This window comes from Lolium rigidum, chromosome 1, assembly GCF_022539505.1.
Source record: "Lolium rigidum isolate FL_2022 chromosome 1, APGP_CSIRO_Lrig_0.1, whole genome shotgun sequence".
NCBI lineage: Eukaryota > Viridiplantae > Streptophyta > Magnoliopsida > Poales > Poaceae > Lolium > Lolium rigidum.
Window position 1 is genome coordinate 356,207,890 of NC_061508.1, and position 21,947 is coordinate 356,229,836.

At 46.6% G+C, this 21,947-nt stretch overlaps 3 protein-coding genes across 3 annotated transcripts; 1 reads left to right on the forward strand and 2 right to left on the reverse strand.

The window, feature by feature from the left end:
• Positions 1-9,798: 9,798 nt before the first annotated feature.
• LOC124684667 lies at positions 9,799-10,160 on the reverse strand. The gene has a single exon (XM_047218937.1). The coding sequence runs from the start codon at positions 10,158-10,160 to the stop codon at positions 9,873-9,875; it is 288 nt and encodes a 95-aa protein (XP_047074893.1). The 3' UTR covers positions 9,799-9,872.
• An 872-nt stretch (positions 10,161-11,032) lies between these two features.
• Positions 11,033-11,326, forward strand: LOC124684668. Its single transcript, XM_047218938.1, has one exon. The coding sequence runs from the start codon at positions 11,033-11,035 to the stop codon at positions 11,324-11,326; it is 294 nt and encodes a 97-aa protein (XP_047074894.1).
• A 3,408-nt stretch (positions 11,327-14,734) lies between these two features.
• On the reverse strand, positions 14,735-20,712 carry LOC124665619 (nucleolar complex-associated protein 2-like). Its single transcript, XM_047203018.1, has 13 exons — positions 20,582-20,712; positions 20,426-20,501; positions 19,790-19,895; positions 19,152-19,203; positions 18,984-19,078; positions 18,420-18,485; positions 17,773-18,285; positions 16,841-17,140; positions 15,941-16,270; positions 15,445-15,651; positions 15,152-15,241; positions 14,989-15,061; positions 14,735-14,745 (listed from the first exon to the last, which is right to left on the reverse strand). Exons 1-13 carry the CDS (start codon positions 20,691-20,693, stop codon positions 14,735-14,737), a joined length of 2,031 nt encoding a protein of 676 aa, XP_047058974.1. The 5' UTR covers positions 20,694-20,712.
• Between the last annotated feature and the right edge of the window lie 1,235 nt (positions 20,713-21,947).

Sequence of the window (21,947 nt, forward strand, 5' to 3'; positions counted from 1 at the left end):
GGTTCTGATCCGGCGAGCAGCTCGGCCGGCAGCTGCGGCGCCCGTCCGCTCCGGCGTGGAGGGGTCCTGGGAAGAAGGTGTTGCGCGCCAGATCTGGCCGCCTCGAGTTCGGGCCGGGGCAGGGGCCCCGGGCCCCTTTCGAGCCCTTTTTCGCCCCAGATCCGTGAGCGCCGGCAGCCATGGGGGCTGCTGGAGGCTGATCTGGCTATGTTCCCCTCCTGGCGGCGACGGCGCAAGGTGCGGTGGCTGGCCGGCTCCTCGGTTGGAGTCCGGTGTCCTCACTTGCAGTGGTCAGGTGCGGTGTGTTGCCTTGGTAGCAAGCTTGGCCGGCGGCGGTGGCCTGCCGGTGTTGGTGAGGGTGCTGGGAGCGTGTTGGCTTTCCTACGGGCCAGGCAGGGGCCTGGTGCCATGCGAAGTCGTCGTCTTTCGCCCCGCGATCTGGTGTTGCCGGCAGCCACGGGGGCTGTTGGTTGATACGTCTCCAACGTATCTATAATTTTTTATATTCCATGCTACTTTATTGATGATACCTACATGTTTTATACACATTATATGTCATTATTATGCGTTTTCCGGAACTAACCTATTGACGAGATGCCGAAGGGCCAGTTCATGTGTTCTGCTGTTTTTGGTTCCAGAAATCCTAGTAAGGAAATATTCTCGGAATCGGACGAAATCAATGCCCAAGCATCCTATTTTTCCACGAAGCTTCCGGAACACCCGAGAGCCACCGGAGGGGAGCCCCGGTGGGCCCGGATGATAGGGCGGCGCGGCCAGGGCTGGGCCCGCGCCCCCCTAGTGTGTCGTCGCCTCGTCAGCCCTCCGACTCCGCCTCTTCGCCTATATAAAGGTCCCCGACCTAAAACACGAGACGAATAAGCCACGGTACGAGAAAAGTTCCGCAGCCGCCGCCATCGCGAAGCCAAGATCTAGGGGACAGGAGTCTCTGTTCCGGCACGCCGCCGGACGGGGAAGTGCCCCCGGAAGGCTTCTCCATCGACACCGCTGCCATCTCCACCGCCATCTTCATCACCGCTGCTGCTCCCATGAGGAGGGAGTAGTTCTCCATTGAGGCTCGGGGCTGTACCGGTAGCTATGTGGTTCATCTCTCTCCTATGTACTTCAATACAATAATCTCATGAGCTGCTTTACATGATTGAGATTCATATGATGATGCTTGTAATCTAGATGTCATTATGCTAATCAAGTGGGTTTTACTTGTGTGATCTCCGGGACTCCTTGTCCCACGTGTGTAAAGGTGACAGTGTGTGCACCGTGTGGGTCTCTTAGGCTATATTTCACAGAATACTTATTCACTGTTATGAATGGCGTAGTGAAGTGCTTATTTATATCCCTTTATGATTGCAATGTGTTTTGTATCACTATTTATCTATGTGCTACTCATGTGATGTTATTAAAGTAGTCTATTCCTCCCGCATGGTGTAATGGTGACGAGTGTGTGCATCGTGTAGTTCTTGTCGTAGATTATGATCATAATCTCTTGTAGGTTATGGAGTTGATTATCGCTATGATAGTATTGATGTGATTTATGCCTCCTTCATAGTGTGATGGTGACAAGTGTGCATGCTATGTTAGTACTTGGTCTATTTTGCAAAGATCTATTATACTCTAAGGTTACTTAAACATGAATATCGAATGTTGTGGCGCTTGTTAACTCCGGCATTGAGGGTTCGTGTAATCCTACACAATTAGTGGTGTTCATCATCTAACAAGAGTATATGTAGCACAAAGGAAAGAGAACTTATTTATTATGTGATCAATGTTGAGAGTGTCCACTAGCGAAAGTATGATCCCTAGGCCTTGTTTCCACCACAAAGAATTGCTTCCCACGCCAGCAAGCTATTTTCTGGCGCCGCTTGTTTACTGTTTTACTGCATCTTTACTTTCTGCAATATTACCACCATCTATACCACCTGTGTTTTACTATCTCTTCGCCGAACTAGTGCACCTATACATCTGACAAGTGTATTAGGTGTGTTGGGGACACAAGAGACTTCTTGCTTTGTTGTTGCAGGGTTGCTTGAGAGGGATATCTTTGACCTCTTCCTCCCTGAGTTCGATAAACCTTGGGTGATCCGCTTGAGGGAAACTTGCTGCTGTTCTACAAACCTCTGCTCTTGGAGGCCCAACGCTGTCTACAGGAAAAGAAGCGTGAGTAGACATCATTGGTCTACTGATCCTCGGGAGGTGCCCTCTCCAGTCAGGTTCGATGCTTCCAGGCAGGGGGTCCGGGGTACTCGCTGCGAAGGTCTACTCGTTCTCATCCTTTTCTCCGTTGTGCTCTGAGCTGGGACGCCGGGGCGGCGGCCCTGGAAGGTGGGAGTCATGTTGGTTGGCGGGCGAGCCAATGACTCTGGTGCTGGCTGGTGACCACGGTCGTGAGGGCGGCGTGGTGGTCGGCGAGTCGAGTGTTGTGGGGTGTAGTTGGTGGTGTTGTTGCCAAAGGGAAACCTTTGCCCCTCGGGCCACGGCGGCGGCGTCCGCGGACGGCGTTCCCTTGTTGAAGGCGTCGTGAGGCCAATCTCCATTCCTCTACTTCGTCCGGGTGAAAACCCAAGATCCTCGGATCGGGCGGTGGCGGCACTCCGGTGTCGTGCTCTTCTTGAAGACACCGTCTTGGAACCACAGCGCGAGGCTCACTGATGGTTGTGGCGGAGGTGATTCTCCGGCAATCTTCGGCAAGGCTTGCTCCGTGCCCTTCCCTTGTCGAGCTTCCTTGGCGCTGCTGTTCGGTTTGTGAGCAACGAGGGTTGGCCCCCGGTGGTGGTCGGCTTCCGGTGGCGCTTCTGCGACTGACGAGGGATCACCTCGGCAATGCCTACGGATTGTAGACTAGGGTTTCGGGAGAGAGCGACGATGGAGATTCCGGGGACGAGATTAGGCACACGACGTACCCAGCTTCGGGTCCCCTCGGTGGAGGATCCCTACGTGCTGCTAGCAATCCACTATATGATCATAGATGTGTTTACAGTGGTGCCGCCGTAAGCGGAGCTATGTTGTCTATATTCTGTCTCCCTCTTCCCCTCTATTTCGGGTGCCCTGGCTAGCTTTATATATGCAACCAGCCTAGGGTTTTACAAGAGTCCTAGTCGACTACTTCTTCGGGTTGCCTTGTTGGGCCTTCTCCATATTGGGTCTTCTCCATATTGGGCCGAGCCGGTATACTAATAATGGGTACCCGAAGGGTATGCCCATGTCGGTAGCCCCCGAGTTTATAGGGAAGTCGAAGACTTGCGTAGAAACTCAAGCATAACCATCTCCGAAGTCGAAGAAATACAAGGCGAGGTCCATGTCGTAGATCATGTGTAGCGTAGATGATGTCGACGATTCTTGAAATTATCGGGTGCGCGGCAGCGCTCCCGATGGGAGTAGCCCCCGAGTCTATGGGCAAGTGCTTGCACTTGGGCATAGACTCAAGTTGTACTACTCGATGAAGAACTTAACTATATTTCTCGAAGACTTGATGAAATCCATGTGCCCCGATGGGAGTAGGCTCCACTCGAGTCGTAGAATCGAGTTGAGTCTACAAACCTGAATTGCCGTAGATGCTGTCGAAATTATCTTTCTATCGGGTGCGCGAACAGCGCTCCCGATGGGAGTAGCCCCCGAGGCTACAGCCAAGTGTTTGCACTTGGGTGTAGGCTCAATTTGCTTTTAATCGACACCACAATTTTTCCTCTTTCTTGTATTTTATCGGGAGGGTGAACAATACTCTCGATAAGAGTAGCCCCCAAGCCTATGGGCAGGTGCTTGCACCTAGGCATAGGCTCAAGTTGTACTACTCGATAAAGAACTTGACTATATTTCTGGGCGCAGCCCCTCTTTTTATCGACTCCAGGCCATTGCTATTTTTATTTGACATCCATATCTATATTGTACAGGGATAATGGTAATTGGGGCTAGTTCATCCGACGGATCAGTGTACTAGTTAACCGCTCTAGTGGCAATCCGCAAAACCTACTTCAAGATCACGTCCCCGGACATGATCCCGGGATACCGGTGTTAACTCGACAGTGCCGCTTAAGGTCTTACCATTCGTCGAGCCCCGGCCATGTTTTATCGGGTACCTAACGCGTCCGTTAGGATTTTTCTTCGTATCCGTTGATACGGATAAAAGTAGCAGAGCGCAGTCTTCGGCGATGCCACGCCCAGCAGAACGGATCCGGGGTCTTACCTTCGCAAATTTGCGGCATTCAGAAATTGATCGCAACTTTGGCGTTCTGAGAATATATTGTCGAGTGCCTTGTTCGGCTGATGCAATGACCCATTTTACGGGCTCTTCTATATTTTTCTCGGGCATGATGAGACAGCCGAATATATTGGATTCTTCTATATTGTCGGGTTCACCACCGATACTCTTGCTCGGAAGAATATGACGAGTCAATGGACCCGAAGATTTGTCCATCTTTTTTTTTTTTGGTTCCTCCTTGATGAAAATTTCGTCGAGTTCCTCCTTCAGGAAAATTTCTTCGAGTTCCTCCTTCAGGAAAATTTCTTCGGGTCCTCTTTTAGGATAATTCTTCGGGTCCTCCCTGAGGACAATTCTTCGAGACCTCCTTGAGGATAATTCTTCGACACCTCCTTGAAAATAATTTTTCGGGACCTCCTTGAATATAATTTTTCGGGACCTCTTTTGAAGATGATTCTTCGGCACCTCCTTGAATAAGATTTCGTCGGGTTCTCTTTTGAAGACAATTTCGTCGGGTTCGCTCAAGATTTCGTCGGGTTCTCTTTTGAAGACAATTTCGTCGGGTTCTTCCTTGAAGAAGATTTCGTCGGGTTCATCCTTGAAGACAATTTTGTCGGGTTCATTCTTGAAGACTTTTTGTAGGCACAATTATTCTTTCTGTCGGCCTGAGACGTAAAGTGAAGAAGTATGGCGCAGCCCCCGAGTGTCGGGTGCGGCGAAAGTAAATGATAATCAACTTTATGCAAATCAAAGGAACACTTAGCTTATTGGGCACGACGGAGTCGATGCGCGATGAGATCTTCGAGTGCAGCGAAAAATTCGAGCCGAAGTAGAAACCACCGAATTAACGAAAATAAATGCCGCCAAATTGTTTGATGAAGAAATAGCCGAGCCCCCGAGCACTGCTGGGGTGATGTCATGATTGTTGCTTTAGACGCTGTGTCACAGTTGTTACTCGGGGCGAAGTCGTTGTCGAGCCCACTATCATATATTGAAGATGAATCCGCCGATATCATAGAGGATGAATCCATTGACCCGAAGAATCCAGTAATAACCATAAAAGATGAATCCGTTGATATCATAGAGGATGAATCCATTGACCCGAAAAATCCAGTAATAACCATAAAAGATGAATCCGTTGATATCATAGAGGATGAATCCATTGACCCGAAGAATCCAGTAATAACCATAAAAGATGAATCCATTGACCCGGAAACGCATCGGGTAATATTGTATAAGTGAACCAATAATAACCCAAAGAAAACCAATACAGTACTCCGAAGAAAATAAATCCACTGAGCCGAAGAAGATAAAGCCACTAAGTCGAAGAAAACAATTCCATTGAGCCGAAGAAAATAATTTCACTGAACCGGAGAAAATAATTCCACTGAACCGGAGAAGATATATCCAGAGCCGAAGAAAATAAATCCACCGAGTAACCGAGTATATTTGTGGTAACAAAGTAATGGTGCAGTCCCGGATGTCGGGTAAATTTGTTGTAATAATGCAATGTTGCACCTCCCGAGTATTCGGGTGTGGCGAAAATGAATAATAATTGACTCTTGGGAAAGAACACTTAGCTTTATTGTTGGATGCGGCGAAGTCGAGGTGGAAGTAGGTCGTCCGGAAGATGGAGTCGACGAAGCGGATGTACTTGATGCAGCGGAGCCGTGTGGCGTTTAGCCGAAAATATTTGATACGGTGGAAGTAGTCGGTATGGAGGAGAGAGTCATCGAGTTCGCGGCAGACGAGCCCCCGGGTGAGGCGAGTGCGTGTTGTCGGATTCACGGCGAGCGAACCCCCGAGCATACAACTAAGTAATCGCAGCTTGTTCCGATCTGATGGTATTTGTGTCGGATGACGAGTTCGTAATGTTGACTGAAGTGCATGTTGTCGAGTTTGCAAAGGGCGAGCCTCTCGAACGTGACTGATATCACCGGGCGGGGCGCCGCCGCACGGCATCCGAACCGCGAATATGCAATTTGATTCTTCATCAGCTGAGTCAATCCGACCAGCTTTAGCAGCGTGCCGCCGAGGTGCTCGTGTGCGGAGCCAAAGTTGCCAAACCTGCATTGCCTCGCGTTGATTTGTTCCTCATGCATAAGCCAAAAATAAAGTCAGGATTTAGTATCCGTGCTGATCTTATCTAACCTAAGTAAAGGTAAGCCATGATCATGCAAACAGGTGGATGTAAACTAGGCTAATACAAGATAATTTATAACCGATCTACACATGCTTTGTCATGTTTAGTATCCGTGCTTTGTCATGTGCTGACCAGCTAGAAGAAAGAAGAGAAAAAAGATCCGACTACTAAGTGCCAACCAATGTGTATATATAAAATAGAGGAAAGACATCACCCGTTTAGGCTTTTGATTAGACTTCGGTATGGTTCCGTCTTCTTGGGACTTGCTCCAATCTCAGTGTAAATTTTACCACGAGAGAAAGAGCTCGTGAGTCGTGTAGCACCGCCGGAAAGAAGAAGAAAAAATTCTCGATCTTTGAGCACCCGACCAACCAGGCCGTTGCTAGCTGTTTCTCGTGCTGCAGCGCGCTCTTCCTGATCTGGCCGCAATCGAAAAGTTGAAGATCTTGCTCGGATGCGGTCTCGATGTTGATCACCAGCAAGATTGGAGTAGATGTTGATGAAGAACTCGATGATCCCGCCCGGATGACAAAATCCAGTCGTCACAGTTCCCCACAGACGGCGCCAATTGACGAGGGATCACCTCGGCAATGCCTACGGATTGTAGACTAGGGTTTCGGGAGAGAGCGACGATGGAGATTCCGGGGACGAGATTAGGCACACGACGTACCCAGCTTCGGGTCCCCTCGGTGGAGGATCCCTACGTGCTGCTAGCAATCCACTATATGATCATAGATGTGTTTACAGGGTGCCGCCGTAAGCGGAGCTATGTTGTCTATATTCTGTCTCCCTCTTCCCCTCTATTTCGGGTGCCCTGGCTAGCTTTATATATGCAACCAGCCTAGGGTTTTACAAGAGTCCTAGTCGACTACTTCTTCGGGTTGCCTTGTTGGGCCTTCTCCATATTGGGTCTTCTCCATATTGGGCCGAGCCAGGTATACTAATAATGGGTACCCGAAGGGTATGCCCATGTCAGCGACGGAGGAGTTCTGTTGAGGCGCGCGTGAAAATGGCTCGCTCTCGAGTTAGCTCCGGCCCGACACTGTAGACTCCAGCTCTTCTCCGAGACTCGTAGGCGCTTTGGCTGAGCTTGTTGGTCGCGCTTCCGGTTGTAGCTTCTTCGGTAGTTCGTGTGGGTGTGTGGTGTCGTTCTGTAAGCTGGGTTCAGCACTTAATTTGTATCGTTCTTGCCGTTGGTGGCTTTGTTAATTCAAAGTTAGGCACTTGTGCCTTTTATCTAGAATGCTCGAGGCCAAGAGCAGAAGCGTACTGATCTTGGTGGTCAACATAATGTTGGGACACAGACCAATGAGGTCAAGGAACGTTTGAGGATCCATCATAGGCGAATGCATCTGGAGTTATCTTTTCTCCTTTAGACTGCTCATAGTGGGAGTAACATAGGTAGTAACATCACACACTCCAAAGCATTTTGGTGACATGGCATGTCAATAAATGAAGAAAGAGAGTGAGGTGGTAACTAGCTATGTTACCATAACATCACACTTCTCAAGATAAAATGAGTCTACAATCTAATAAATATGGCATGCATGACACCACATATATGTAACTACCTACTATGAAGGTAATAACATAGGGTAATAACATACACCATGTTACTACTCTATGTTACTCTCCACTATGATCAGTCTTAGTTAAGTCCATGATAGAATCGGCTACCTTGGCTAATTTGGAGGTGACTCGTGCTGACCAGGTAGACAAGGTGTATTACGAATTTAGAGAGGGATATTACAAATTTCAAGAAAAAAACATTAACTACTAATTTAATTAACGAAATATGAAATATATATCACAAAAATATATCATTAGAATCTTCTTTTGAAGATGAATCCAATGATATAATTTTTGTGACATATATCTTATATTTTATTGATCAAATTAATAATTAAATTTTTTTCTCCAAATACGTAATACCCCTATAAATCGGTATAGAGGTAGTATGTAGATGGAAGCCGCCATTCGCCATCCGCTAGCACCCTCATCTGTTGCCCCCTTCCGTGGTTCCTCTGCTTTTTCTCGGGCAGGCTCTTCGTAGAAAAAAAAAAGTTGAAAACGTTGTGGCTGATCAGAGCAACGTCCGACCTGACTTAGTAAAGGTTTTTTTTTCATATAATGTTCGACGTGATTTTAGTAAAAGAAATCGTATTATTGAGAAATATATTTAGACATGAGAAGTATGTTAAACGATTTGGAATTAATTGTAACAACCAACTTAGGTTTAACAAAACCAGGGAGAAAATTGTTGCCACGTCTCATGGTGGAAGCGTGCCAAGACTTTTACATGTCTCTCGATAATTAGATTCATTCATGTACTCCCTACGGTCCATATAACTCATTAATTTAGTACAACTTTATATTAAATCAGCAACAACTAATACGGATTGGATGAAGTAATATAATCTGTGTGGAATATTTAGTATTAGTGCAAATATGATTCGATGTCCATGAAAAATGGTCATATATGTCATATAAAGTGTTCGCTAAATTTTAAAAATTATTTCGTAGGGAAAAGTATCAATCTAAGAGTTGTTGTATCTCAAACATGTAAAAGATTTTTTGCGAGGCCAAATGTCTTTACACAGAATGGTTTCTTCAATTACATCTCACGAAATACATTTTGCCATTTATGAAAAGATAAGTACTCCTCCGTTTCTGAAAAGTTCATAATTTTTTTCTAGATGCGGATGAATATATAGCTAAAATATATCTATATATATCCCTATCTAGAAAAAATCGTGAAGCTTTTTTAGAAACGGAGAGAGTAGAAGTTTATGCTCAGAAGACCATAGAACCTAAATGGTGGCTAGCTACAGAAGTTTATGTGAACCAAAACATTGACATAACTTTATAATCTTTAGGATTTTTTTGGTGTTTTTTTAGGAATATTGAGGCGGTGGCTACATCTACAAGATGGAACAAAGTCGTCTCCACCCTATCCCTCGAGGACATATGGAGTCGTCCTAGCACGACAATTTTTCATATAACTACTACAATAAATAAGTTCTTCTACGACAAGATTTGCCCAGCTCCAGCAAGGGAGGGGTTAGAATTGCGGTGCTCCTTTGTTGCTTGTGGTTTTCACTAGTAGTCCTAAGAATTATTTGTAATTTTATTACTTTTAGAGTTTGGTATACTGCTTTTAACGATTAGTAGTAGAGCGGTGGACTTTTTCGAAAAACAAAGATATTCTCAACCTATGATACAGGGTTCCCTTTCGCAGTCAAAACTACTAATTCTTTGGCGCCTGAAAATGAAATGTATATAGCAATCGAATTTGGAAACTAATGAAGAGATGCTAACTAGTGCGGTGCAGTGCCAGTAAAGAGGATTTATTTGAGAGAGGACTGAAAGCTGGATGCATCCGTAGATGACAAGATTCAAGGGCGAACAGGTTGATGACAGGTACGTATGTCCTGAGAGACAGATTCTTGCAAATATACATATAACTCGATTTATGCACCACCATTTGTGGTTTGAGCGACAGAATAGCAGAACAAATAATCAGTTGGGCCCCCAGCAGACGATGTGATACGCCTTGCGCAGCTTCTCCTCCTCGGACCGCCCGGGCCGCGCAGCCCTGGCGACGCCGGCGACGGCTGCTCCGTTGCTCGCCGCCTGGGAGGTGGAAGAAGAGAGGGAGACGGGGACGGCGCGGCGGCCGCGCTGGTAGAGCGATCGGAGCGCGTAGTCCCAGCGGCACAGCCCCGCCTGGTCCTTGAGCGCCTCCACGGCCGCCATGCTCGTCGCCACCACCAGCGACGACGCCTTCTTGCTCGCAGACAAGCTCATTTTTTGCTTCAGCCGGTCGATGGATGTCCCGCGCGTTGAGGCTTTGGCGGATTGTGGAAGTCTGTACGTGGCTTGATGTTTGCTTGCTCTGGGCTAGAAGCGGTCTGTCGTGGAGGTGTTTATACGCGGGCAGGGAGCGTGGCGGCAAGCGAGGAGTGTGGGGGAAACAGGGGGCGACGGCTGCTAGTTTCAGTCGAATAGACTACACCCGGGTTCCCAAAAACCAGGCGCTCGGAGGAGACCCGGTGGGTGGCTAGTCAGCTGTCACTCGACAAACTGAAATCCTACACGTGATGCCGTCCTTCGGTCCTACTACTCGTACGCGTGTGGACAACGTTCCTTTCTTCACGATTACAAGAGTTAATCGGACGATGATCCATTCCATACGTACGACGGAATCAACATAGCATATACGGATGACGGGATGAGATCGATCACGAAAGGAGTTCATTTTTCACAGCCGGAATCTCGAGAACGCGCATGGTATCGGACTATCGGTGGCTCGTTGTCGCAGGTGTCGGTGCCAAACAAGGTCCACTGGCCGACCCAGGTGCGTCCCCCGCGTGGCCGTTCCTTCCTTGGGTTCGCTCGCGCTGTGCCTTGTGTCGACTGTCGAGTCGTCGTGTCCCGATCGACGGGCCAGCCAAAACCGTGGACGCCCGATCCCCAGTTCCTGGATTCACCTGGAACCAACCCAGTCGCCACCGCCAAACGCGCCCCCTGACTCGCCGTCGCCGCGCACCCGAGAAAAACTATGCCACCGCTCAGCTGTGCGCTATAAATTGAGATACGCTCACGTACGTCTTCAAGCCAGAGTCAAATCAAGCGAGTTGCGAGTTGCCCCATTGAGTACTTCAGGATATCAGTCCGGCATGTGCGACGGGCAGGGCTGCAGGCGCGAGTCCACCGTCCGCGCCTCGCTGCGCGGCGGCGGCGGCAAGCTGGGTGAGCGGCGGCAGCCAGCAGCCGCGTGCGCCAGCCAGCATGGAGCAACGACGACGGCTGACAAGACCCAGCCGGCGAGACTAGCAAGCACGATGTTGAAGGCGGAGCCGGAGAGGGAGCGGGAGGTGCCACGGCGGATGACCGCCGGAGCTCAGGCGGAGGCCGCCGGGATCGACAAGAGGGAGATGCTCCTGCACCTGCTCCTCTGGGGCCCGAACTGACTGCAACGTCGTTCCCTTGAGCAGCAGCCAGCAAGCACCAAACTGCGACGTGCACGCAGAGTCCATCGTCTCCATTTCCTTCCTCCCCTAGCGCAAGCTGCAAACCAACCTGCTGTTGCATCGTGCCCACCTCGGCACACTCCGACTGTTTCGCATTATAATTCTAGTACTGTATTTGATAGGCAAGTGTTTATATGTACTGGAGCAATAAAAAGGATAAGAAAACTTCATTCTCTCTATCCTGAATTAGACATCACAGATTAGTCTAATTTGTTCCGTGTAGCTCTATACCCTAAACCTCAAACGTGTCCAACATATCTAGCTAGACAAACCTACAACAAATAATAATTCGAAACAAAGGGAGTACTACTAAAAGATAGGGACGTGCTGATAATCCTCCGGAGGATTGAAGCCCCCGAACCTCCGGATGGAGCGTTCGACACGTGTCCCGTCCTCTTTCTTTTCTCTCTTAAAAAATAGAGAAACTGAGCCGGCACACCAATGTTTCCTCAAACCCGTGTTGCGGTTGCTACTCCGTGACCCATGGCCGTCGCCGGAGAACCCCGCCAGGAACGTCGCCGGAGAACCCCGCCAGGAACGTCGCCGGAGAACCCCGTCGAGTGTGTTTCGCCATCGTCGGGAAACCTTGTCGGGGACCTCGCCGGAGAACCCCCTGTCGGGGACCTCGCCGGAGAACCCCGTCAAGGGAGTTGCCGATGAAGCATCTTCTCCCCGCGTCGCACATCCCCTCCATGCACGTCGGCGTCGCCGGAGCCCGACGTGACATCACCGGTGCAAAGCAATGTCGTTGGGCCCTTGTAGCACCACCACACACCTCCGGTAGCATCCCCTCCCCCGCTTGAAGCATCCAGGGTCCAGGCCCCAAATTGCAGCTCCTCCCTTAACTCCGGTAACCAACCTTGCAGCACTGCCGGTGGCCTTACGTAGCACCACCGCAGATCTTCAGTAGCAGTGTTGCCTCCTGTTTGCAGCATCCCTGCCGGCAGCACCACGTACGGACGATGGGAGCATCCAGGGCCCCCGTGGGAGCACCACGACAGACGATGGTAGCATCGCCGGCGACGATGGGATCATCACCGCCCGCCCGTGGGAGCAGGTTCGGCTACCTGTCGAAGCACCGCCGACGATGACGGGAGCATCGCCGCCTGGCCGTGGAAGCATCGCCGCCCTCCCGTGGGAGCAGGGCCGCCGACGACGGGAGCATCGCCGGCCGGCCGTGGAAGCAGGTCCAGCCTCCCGTGGGAGCATCAGCCACGAATGAAGGGAGCATCGCCGCCAGCCCGTCGGAGCAGGTACGGATGCCCGTCGGAGCATCGACGGCCAAGTGTGGGAGCAGGTCCGGCCGCCCGTCAGAGCATCGACGTCCAAGTGTGGGAGCAGGTTTGGCCGCCCATGGGAGCAGCGTCAGCCGTCGATGGAAGCAGCGCCTACCACCGCACCACTTGAGCACCGCCGCCGGCGCCGATTGCAGAATACGGCGGCGCGTGTGGCCACTCTACTAGCCCTGCTCCCAAATCAAAGGAGCTCGCCGGCTTTCGCTGACCTCGGAGGCGGTCGGGAGATCTATCGGAAGGAGGAGGATGTAGAGGGCTTGGGCTGGAGCCTAGGAAGGAGGAGAAAGTAGGCTTGCGGAGCAGGACATGGACATGGCGTCGGTCATCGAGAGCAGATAAGATGGGAAGAGATAGAATAGAACGGTGGGTGGAGGACGAGAACGGTCGTGGTGGACCCAATACTGCTGCCAGCTGAGAACGTGTTAGTCATTAAAGAGGACGCGTGGCACAATATTAGACAGCAAATCAAGTCCATCCGACGGACGCGCATCCGGAGGGTGCGATCGCGCGTGCCTCCGACGGAATAGAAGCATTTTCCTAAAAGATATCGGAGCCAAAAGAGCCTAGAGAATACTACTCTGTTGTAGCCAAGGCCATCCTCCCCCCTCCCCCCCTTACCAGCTCTGATGCATGAATAGTAATGTGAGAGTCGCTCTCTCTCCACCGGCTCCCCTCTCCCTCTCCTCCGGCGGCCTCAGCGGCCGGAGTGACTAGGAGAGGGGAGGCCAGATCCTCTCTGCACATAGTAGATTAGGAGTAGTCTATGTTCCCCTAGCGGAGTTTGACACTATGACGGTGGTTGGAGAGCGCTCGGCGTTTCCAAGCAGCGTCGGGTGGCCGGAGTTGGGAGTCTAGCGGGTGGCAGCGGCGTCGTGCCGATGGCTGCTGCTTGAGTTCTTCCTCCCCGCAGAATAAGCTTGATGTGGAGGTCAAATCCCTAGATCCAGGATTTGGGATCTCTCTTTGCAGATCGGCGGCGGTTGTGCAAGATTTGGATCTCCAGCAAGATGCTCACAATGGTGGTGAGCACGACTCGGAGCTCCTCTCCTCTCTTTCGGCAACCTCCTCTCTGGTTTGCTAGGATACCAGAGAATCCACTCTTCTGAGCTCTGATGTTTGTCGCCACCGACATCTCTGCCTGCCCTTCCGAGTCCGTGGCAGAAACTTTGGGCTAGCTGGTAGGTTAATCCTCATGCCTAGGTGTCGACGTTCATCTGCTGCTTTGCTTGAGTGGATTTGGGGTACATGAACCTTCTCTTCTGCTTTCAGATCAGTGGCCAAGATGTCTTATCAACGCAGGTGTGCTCCGACATGATTTCAACCTCCCTTCAGAGGCCATGTTTCAACGCGCTAGGGGGCTTTGCCAGGTCGAAGACAAGTGGTTTCATACCCATCTTTGCCCATGGCTGCAGCGAGCTGTGTTCTTCGCTCCTCAGTGGGGAAGAGGAAGGATTAGATCGCAATTTAGATCTTTTAGCAAGGTCCTTTCTACAAGTACTAGGGATCCATGTGTAACTCTCTTATTTCTTGGGGTCCTTTGTAACAAATTTGCAGCTCCTCTGTTATTTTACTGAAAGGTTCAAGCCCCTTCTGGGGCGCTCTGGTTCAAAAAAATAAAGAATACTACTCCATTCATCACAGATACGGGCTTCTTCTCGAGGCCTGCTAATTTCGGATGAAATAACCATGTTTTGTTGATCATATTGATGATGAAAGTTAGACCCAAACACGTGTGCTCCATCTAAATACAGACACAAGGAGTATCATGCAAGCCTAGAAGTAAGCAAGTCTGGAGGCTCTCTAGTAGGAAAAAAAATGAACATCTCAGTCTATCAATTTTCTCCTCTAGGTAAAGGATAGATTGGCGATCCTCATTTGAATGGTCCGAGGGGTATTCTATCTTGGACCAAACTTCACCGAGGAAAGTGCAAGCAAAGAAACAGAGCTCGGCTGAGATCCAAAATTAATCATAAACTAATAAAACTAATCATAAACTGCTATAGAGTTCTGAGTCTTCCAAATTTCCTATCTTTCAAAAAAGGTGGGGTTACATTCACAGCTTATCTGCTCAGCAACAGTGTCAATAATTCGAAGAAGCTACCTTCAATAATACCACAAGTGTAAATTCAATTCATTCATCACTTCGTCATCAACTATCCCTCTTGTGGCACCCAATCAGCTAAAACGTTCTCAGTGTTTGCCTTCACACAAACTTTCTTCCTGCAAACCCCTTCCGGATATCAGAAAACCCGTTGAATTGAATATGGCGATGTTGTTTATATCAAAAAACACAAAGGTCACTCTTACCTCTCGATTGACGATTCTTTGATACCAATTCGTAATACTGCGTGAAGGATGCGTTTCCACTCATCTTCTCGTCCTGCATTATTTCAAAGGAGTGTCAGGTCTGCAAGCGTAAACATGGACTGTTTAAAATAAATGTGTCACAATAAAGGGGGGAGAATCCGACCTCGAGGAAGCTCTCAACTGATGACATGTCGTTTGGTGAGAAAGAAACAACCTCTCTCTTCCTCTGTACAAAATCCCTGTTCTCGCTCACCTGCAGATTCAGAATAGGGAAGCTATCTATCAAAGGAAATACCCAAAGGTGATCAAAAGAATGAAATGCAGTTCCCGAAAAAATGCAGACACAAGTTTAAATGTTGTAAGGAATCTGTTGACATTAATCAAAATTTGAAAATATCCACATAATGTGTAGGCCTCCTTATAAATAACTGGCGTACGTGCTTTGACTGTCCGCACCTGGTCTATCAGTCGTTTAAGAGGACGGTGAAGGGAATCAATTGTTGTCTGCTCATGCAATCTTTTCAGGAGGATGAGTGGAATGGTGGCCACTTCTGGGAAAGCAACATGATAGCTCCACTGGGCAAAATGAGCCGACAGTACCTCAATAGCTGAAAGAATGCACTGCTCTTGGAAATCTCTTGATTTAAGCAGATTCCTTGGCACCTAGCACATAGAAAAGAGTAGCTAATCAAAACCATTATCAGAAGATGAAACCACCACCACCATTATCAGAAAATTGTAACTAATCTGCACATAGAAAATAGTACTCTAGCACTCTTTTAATAAACGTTTAGTCATTTGAGATGGGTGACCAAAGAGTATATGCTTCACAAAAACTTTTTTTAGGAACAGAATAATAATGGACATTTTGGTGACTTCAGACAAACATGAGAGCACGCAAAAATTCCAGATACTATAACTGAGCAATACAGGCCAGATAAAAATGCAATACCTTCAATAGTGATGAAAAGTGAATGTTTGTTTTTTCTGTTTGTTCTTTCTGAAAGATTTCCCTAAATTCTAGGCAACCAAATATCAAAGATGGAACTGGAAAGAACGTCTGATTGCAATTCAAAAGCTCATTTAGCATCTGCGCAAGCTTCAGTCTCAATGGTAAGTATCGCATGCCTGGCAATAAATAAGCCACTCCTCTTATTATCTGTGCAACTGAGGATAATAATGAATGGACGTTGTGGCAATCCTTGTAATTAACACAAATAAACCTAACCCATAGGTTTATACAGTTAATATATTGCCAGTTATCAATCTTCAAGAGGTCTTCCTGCAATCACAAGCATAAAAGAGAATCAATCAATAATCATGTGATACCAAAAGAGTAAATAGAAGCCAACAACCAGAAGGCTAAGACTCCAAGTCCATGCTCAAATGAAAACAACCATTCTGCTTTGTTTTGTGGGTGTGAAAAGCATGTATGATTGCAATACAAAGAAAAATCATTGACAAGTAAAGTTATGGCAAGAACAAATTAGCAAGTATGGTGCAGTTTGTGAATTCACCATCACTGTGTATAAGAAATCAAACAGATGGAATATATATGCCAGGATAAGAAAATAATGGATGGAGAATGGTGGAATCTTTAATGTTTTTAGCAAATGTGACCATTAATTAAGAAGAATCTCCCGAAGAAAATAATGGAGGAGAAAGTTTGCTGCAACTGGTCAATCCAGATACACCTTAAAGCCTTGTTTGGAAGCGGGAAAATAGAATATCTCTCAAAATACAAGCAAGTCCAAAGGATCTGTCCACATGATACGGTAGGAACACTAAAATACCCCTATTAAAGGTAAATAAAGTGCAAGCACAGCTACAAATATAAAGCATTGATGTGTACCTTTTCCTTTGATTTAGACACCTGTCTAAGAATAGCACTCAATTGTCCCACGGAAGTTGCTGCCCTTTCACCTGATTTCTGGACATCCAGCGAATAAAGTTCCACCAGACAGTTCATAAAAAGATCAATATTCTTTATATTTCTGTTGTCCACAAGCTTCGAACTGGAAAGGTATGTATTATATCCTTTGGTCAAGCAGAGATCCAGACAGTCAGGTAACAGTGAAACCACTTCTCGAATCATAAGAAATGAAGAGAGGGACAAGCTCTGGTCACCACTTGCCCAGAAGTGAACTAAGATCTGCAGAGTAAATATACATATACAATGAGATAGTATACAAATTGAAGGGTCAGCCAATATGCATGACAAAAATATTGGACGACCATCTCCAAACAGTCATAGGATGGTTGAAGACCAGGTGAATTTTGAATATTCAAGACATAAGCACTGTGACAATGCATCAAGGGTTTAAGACCAGGTGGATGTGTACTGGATCCAAAATAGCAACACTACAAATATGAAACTGCAGAACAAACATATCAATTATGACCTCTTCAAAGTTTTTGAAATATTCATTGCACTACCACAAATATATGATTTGTTCAAAACACTAAAGGAAGGGAGATCGATTCTCTGCAAACACAATTTTCACAACAGTGTTCCAACCCAAACAACAATCAATTTTTTCCTCTTGTTCACATTCTTTCTTAATAAACAAAAAAAATGGTGCAAGTACTCTTATATATGGATATTTTCCAAAATAGACATTTCACGGGGAAAAAACAAACAAAATCTCATTCCAGCAGTCCTCAACCGATCTGATATGATTGACCAGAACAGGTTTGAGAGATGAATTTCCTCCGGAAGAACAAAAATAACAAGCAAAGCCAAATTTAATATGAACAGACAACATCACCAACAAACAGCAATACCTTTAGAAGCCTCCTTGATGTTGATGGATATGCAGAAAAATATACCGCAGATGCTCGAAGCCGAGTCAGGACAGTGGTAAGTATTTGGTTATCAGTAAGTTGACTAAGCAGATCAAGACAATTCCGCAAGTAAGACTTTATGAGCGGCTCGACATCTTGCCATTTCTGTCCATTTCTCAGATTCATAAGTTTCCCTTTGTCATCATCAGGAATGTCTAAGAGAGAACGGAAAATGTTGTCTGCCTCAGAAAGAATGAATGTAATTATCTGATGAAATACTTCGGTACTTTGAAGTCTCTGCGTGGAAAGGCTATTTGAGTGCAGACCAAATCGACATGCATCCCGAAAAGCATTTAGTAAGTTACGCAAGGCAGGTGCTTTAGGGTCCTTTGAAACTAGCTGACACCATTCACTTATTGTCTTGCTTGTAAGAATCTTATCGCTAGGAGGATTTTTATCACCAGCATCAACACCATCGTCCCCGGAATCCATCTCATCTTGTTCATCTGAATCCTGTTAAAGATTAGAACAAAACAATAGCAAAAGAAGAACTATTTTATGAGATCCTTTTGAGTGTGAGAAGTACATTATAAAAAGGTTGTACATGAATTGCAGCAGGTAGAACAGGAACAATAAGTAGCACTTACTTCGTCACTTTCATGGCTCACCAATTCCGATTCCCACTTCCCAAGGAAGTTTGCAAACTCAGGGTCCTACAAATACAACAAACACTGAGAACCCTGATAATAGATCACCTAAAATGCAGACCGCAGCCACAGAATTCCAGAAAACACAGCTAATGTACATATGAACCATCATGTGCTCCAGACGATATCGACATTAACAAGCATGGCGAACAGTCATTTCACTACATAACCAGTATCTATAAGAACCTGTGTGATTCCAGGTATCATGTTCGCTTTGAGAGAAAAATCATGCATTAATCTGTATATATGTAGAAAGCTCACACAAATCAAGAAAATGAAAAGACATACACCGCTTATATGGTTATAGACCAGATTATAATAGTGTAGATTAATTCTAGTTCTAGCAAAAAAGAACAATCTACGACGCTCAGTTCAAGATTAAACAGTTAGTCTACATCGTTTTTTTATACGAGGGGTGATTGGAAACATAACTACAGAGTACAGACCTAAACCAAGCACTATATATCCAGCAAATAAGATGGCAAGATCTAAGGAAGTTTTCACCTTATCCAACAACTTCTTCAACTTCTTCTTTTGCTTTTTTACCGCTAAACTCATATCATTGTTCTGTCCGTCGAGACCATCTTGTACAATACAATCTGCAATAGATATTCTGATGCTTAGAAACTAATGCACCACAAAATTCAACATGCGTTAAAAACACACAATAACCTTTGACAACATCGCCATCCTCACTGTCAGAATAGTACGGACACTCAGGATCCTGCATTTCAAGCATCAATCAGCATTTTATAAAGGCCAATAAGCAATAGCATTATAAACAGCAGATCCAACCACATGACTGATTTTGCAAAGCAATAACGGGCAGTTTTTATGTGCCAAAGTTACATGCAGAACAAACACGCTATAACCACATAAAACGAACTTGTTCATTATTTCTTGCCAATAGAAACTACATAGCATACTTGGGATTCCTCAGTGGGTTCAAAATTGATCTAAGCACCTCCGTCAAATTTGTGAAAATATTTCCAACCAAGTGGATTCTCTACCGAGTTTAGTATGAATGGCAAACAACCGAATTGCTCCTTCTAACCGCAGAGACTCGTCAACTCCTAGAGCTACTTACCAAATTGACATAACAATAAGGAAAAAACCAAATAAAGTTATATCCAAAATTTGAAGCAAACTGACTCCGGCTGATGGTATTTATATGTCTGAGCTTGACATGGAAAAGGGACATTACGTCAAATCAAGATCGTGAAAAAAAATAGTAGGTGTGACTATTCCTACATGAATATTGGTTACCAACAGATGAATGAAGACACTCTGTAAAAGACAGCTAAGCATACCTCTGAAAGATAGCCATCGCTGTCGGACAGATCCCCGTCAAATTCGTTCTCATCTTCCGGAAACTCTAAAGAGTTAGCCAAAGTAGATACATCTTCATGTGTGTTCCTAGAAGAAAAGCATATTGAGTTAGTTAAATAAACGAAAGAATTCAAGATTAATGAATTAACCAACAGTTTTATCATGAATGAAGTTCTACGGTAAATATGGAAACAAGATGAAACCCACGCCCTCAACACTCAAATTTGCAAAGCTGGGTAAAATCAAATGGCTAGAAGTAATCACAGAATGACTTCAAATGATACTCTGTCCAATATGCATCGTCGTGCCAGCCGCTGCATTGAGATCCCGGTTAGCTGGTTTCCCCCAATGCTAGGAGTTAGCAGCGGTGGCATGCCCCATTGTACCAGTGCGACTAGCAATAGCTGCTATTCCAAACAGCAGCGAAACAAGCTCGATGAGGAGAGATTAGTACTAAACCAATCCATCGTAAGTTCCTAACGCTGGAGTCGCATGAACTGGCCAAGTAAAATCACTAGGTACTACCGAGCATTCTCAACAGTCAACACCCTATAGCGCCCGGCAAAACTATGTAAACAGAGCACGAACAGAGGCAGGTATGTATGATGGAGGCATACATGGTGGGTTCGCTCCGGCGCATCTCCTCGTCTCCGTCGCCGTCCAGGCGGCCGCCGTCCTCCCGACCCTTCCCATCTGAAGAAGCAAGAGAGAAAGGTTTGAATCAGCAGGCGGGAGGCGGAGGTAGGGGCGGCAGAGGCCGGGCAAGGACGGACCTTTGCGGGTGCGGCGGTTGAACTGGGAGCGGAGCTTGCGGCTGCGCTTGGCGCCGCCCTGCAGGTGCTTGTTCGCGAACTTGCGGGCCTTCTTCCCTAGCTTCTTGGCCATCGCCGCCGCCGCCGGTCTCTGTGTGGTGAGGGTGGGGAGAGGAAAGGGGAAGACGGCGACGGTGGGGTTTAAGCCGAGGGGAATTGACCAGGGATGTTTGGGGGACTAGGGCTTCCGTGTTAGGACGCCATCTCAACCGTCGATGCACGATCGGACGGTAGACGAAACCACGTTCAGGACTAGGCCAGAAAAAGTCCGATAGATATTTGACGACCTTAATATTGGGTGCATCTTCTATAGTTGAACTACGACATTTGAAGTGCACTTTTTTTTTTGCGAACCAATTTGAAGTGCACATTTAAGTGCCAGATCGACAAAAAGAATCGAAGTAAAGTTTGTTGACAACAAATTTGAGTGAACTATCGATCTTTGGACCTCCTTATACCATGGACCGAGTTAAAATTCAAAAGATTCTGTTGCATGACAGATGTGTCTTGTGTTAACGTTGTTAGCATGTTCTGCACATCTTTCGTGACTTTTTCTGCTAGTAGTTTTATTTGTAAGTAGTGATATATGCTCAATGTATCGGGCATTTGCACTCTTAAGGTGCTCTCGGTACTCTCATGTCGATCGACAAAAAAATCAAAGTAAAGTCTGTTGACAACAAGTTTGAGTGAACTATCAATCTTGGACCTTCTTGAACCATGGATCGAGTTAAAATTCAAAAGATCTGTTGCATGACAGATGTGTCTTGTGTTAACGTTGTTAGCATGTTCTGCACATCTTTCGTGACTTTTTCTAATAGTTTTATTTGTAAGTAGTGATATATGCTCGATGTATCGGGCATTTGCACTCTTAAGGTGCTCTCGGTACTCTCATTTCAGGGCAGTTATATATACTCTTAAGGTGCTCTTCGTACTCTCAAGTCTAGAACACCCTGTAGTAGAACCGTGGAATCTGTAACTTAGAGACAGGAAAGATATATTTGGATGTGAGAATAATAGGTAACTTCCAATGACTATTAGCATTGAGAGTCGGACGAGTGCTTCCAAGTTAGGACACCATCTCGGCCGTTGACGTACCATCGGACGATTGGATCAACCTACGTAAAGGACTGTCGCTATAGTTCTATCATAATGCTATAGTGCCAAGAAAGCATAGAGTTATTCACAACATAGTTTAATATACTTTCTTGAATTGCGCTTCAGGGTTAAACTAAAAATCCATTGCATGTTAGATGCCTCTTGTATTAAAATATAATTTAGTATGTTTCGTGTATTTTCCTGGCGACTTGATGGTGGGATTGTTCGTAGA

Excerpts from the sequence above, each read along its gene's own strand:
- LOC124684667 (XM_047218937.1), bottom strand. The coding sequence starts at position 10,160 with ATGAGCTTGTCTGCGAGCAAGAAGGCGTCGTCGCTGGTGGTGGCGACG.
- LOC124684668 (XM_047218938.1), top strand. The coding sequence starts at position 11,033 with ATGTGCGACGGGCAGGGCTGCAGGCGCGAGTCCACCGTCCGCGCCTCG.
- LOC124665619 (XM_047203018.1), bottom strand. The coding sequence starts at position 20,693 with ATGGCCAAGAAGCTAGGGAAGAAGGCCCGCAAGTTCGCGAACAAGCAC. Across the intron at positions 16,271-16,840 it reads TGTCTAAATCAAAGGAAAAG|GAAGACCTCTTGAAGATTGA; the intron begins GTACACATCAAT and ends TTGTGATTGCAG. Across the intron at positions 15,242-15,444 it reads TTAAACGACTGATAGACCAG|GTGAGCGAGAACAGGGATTT; the intron begins GTGCGGACAGTC and ends CTGAATCTGCAG.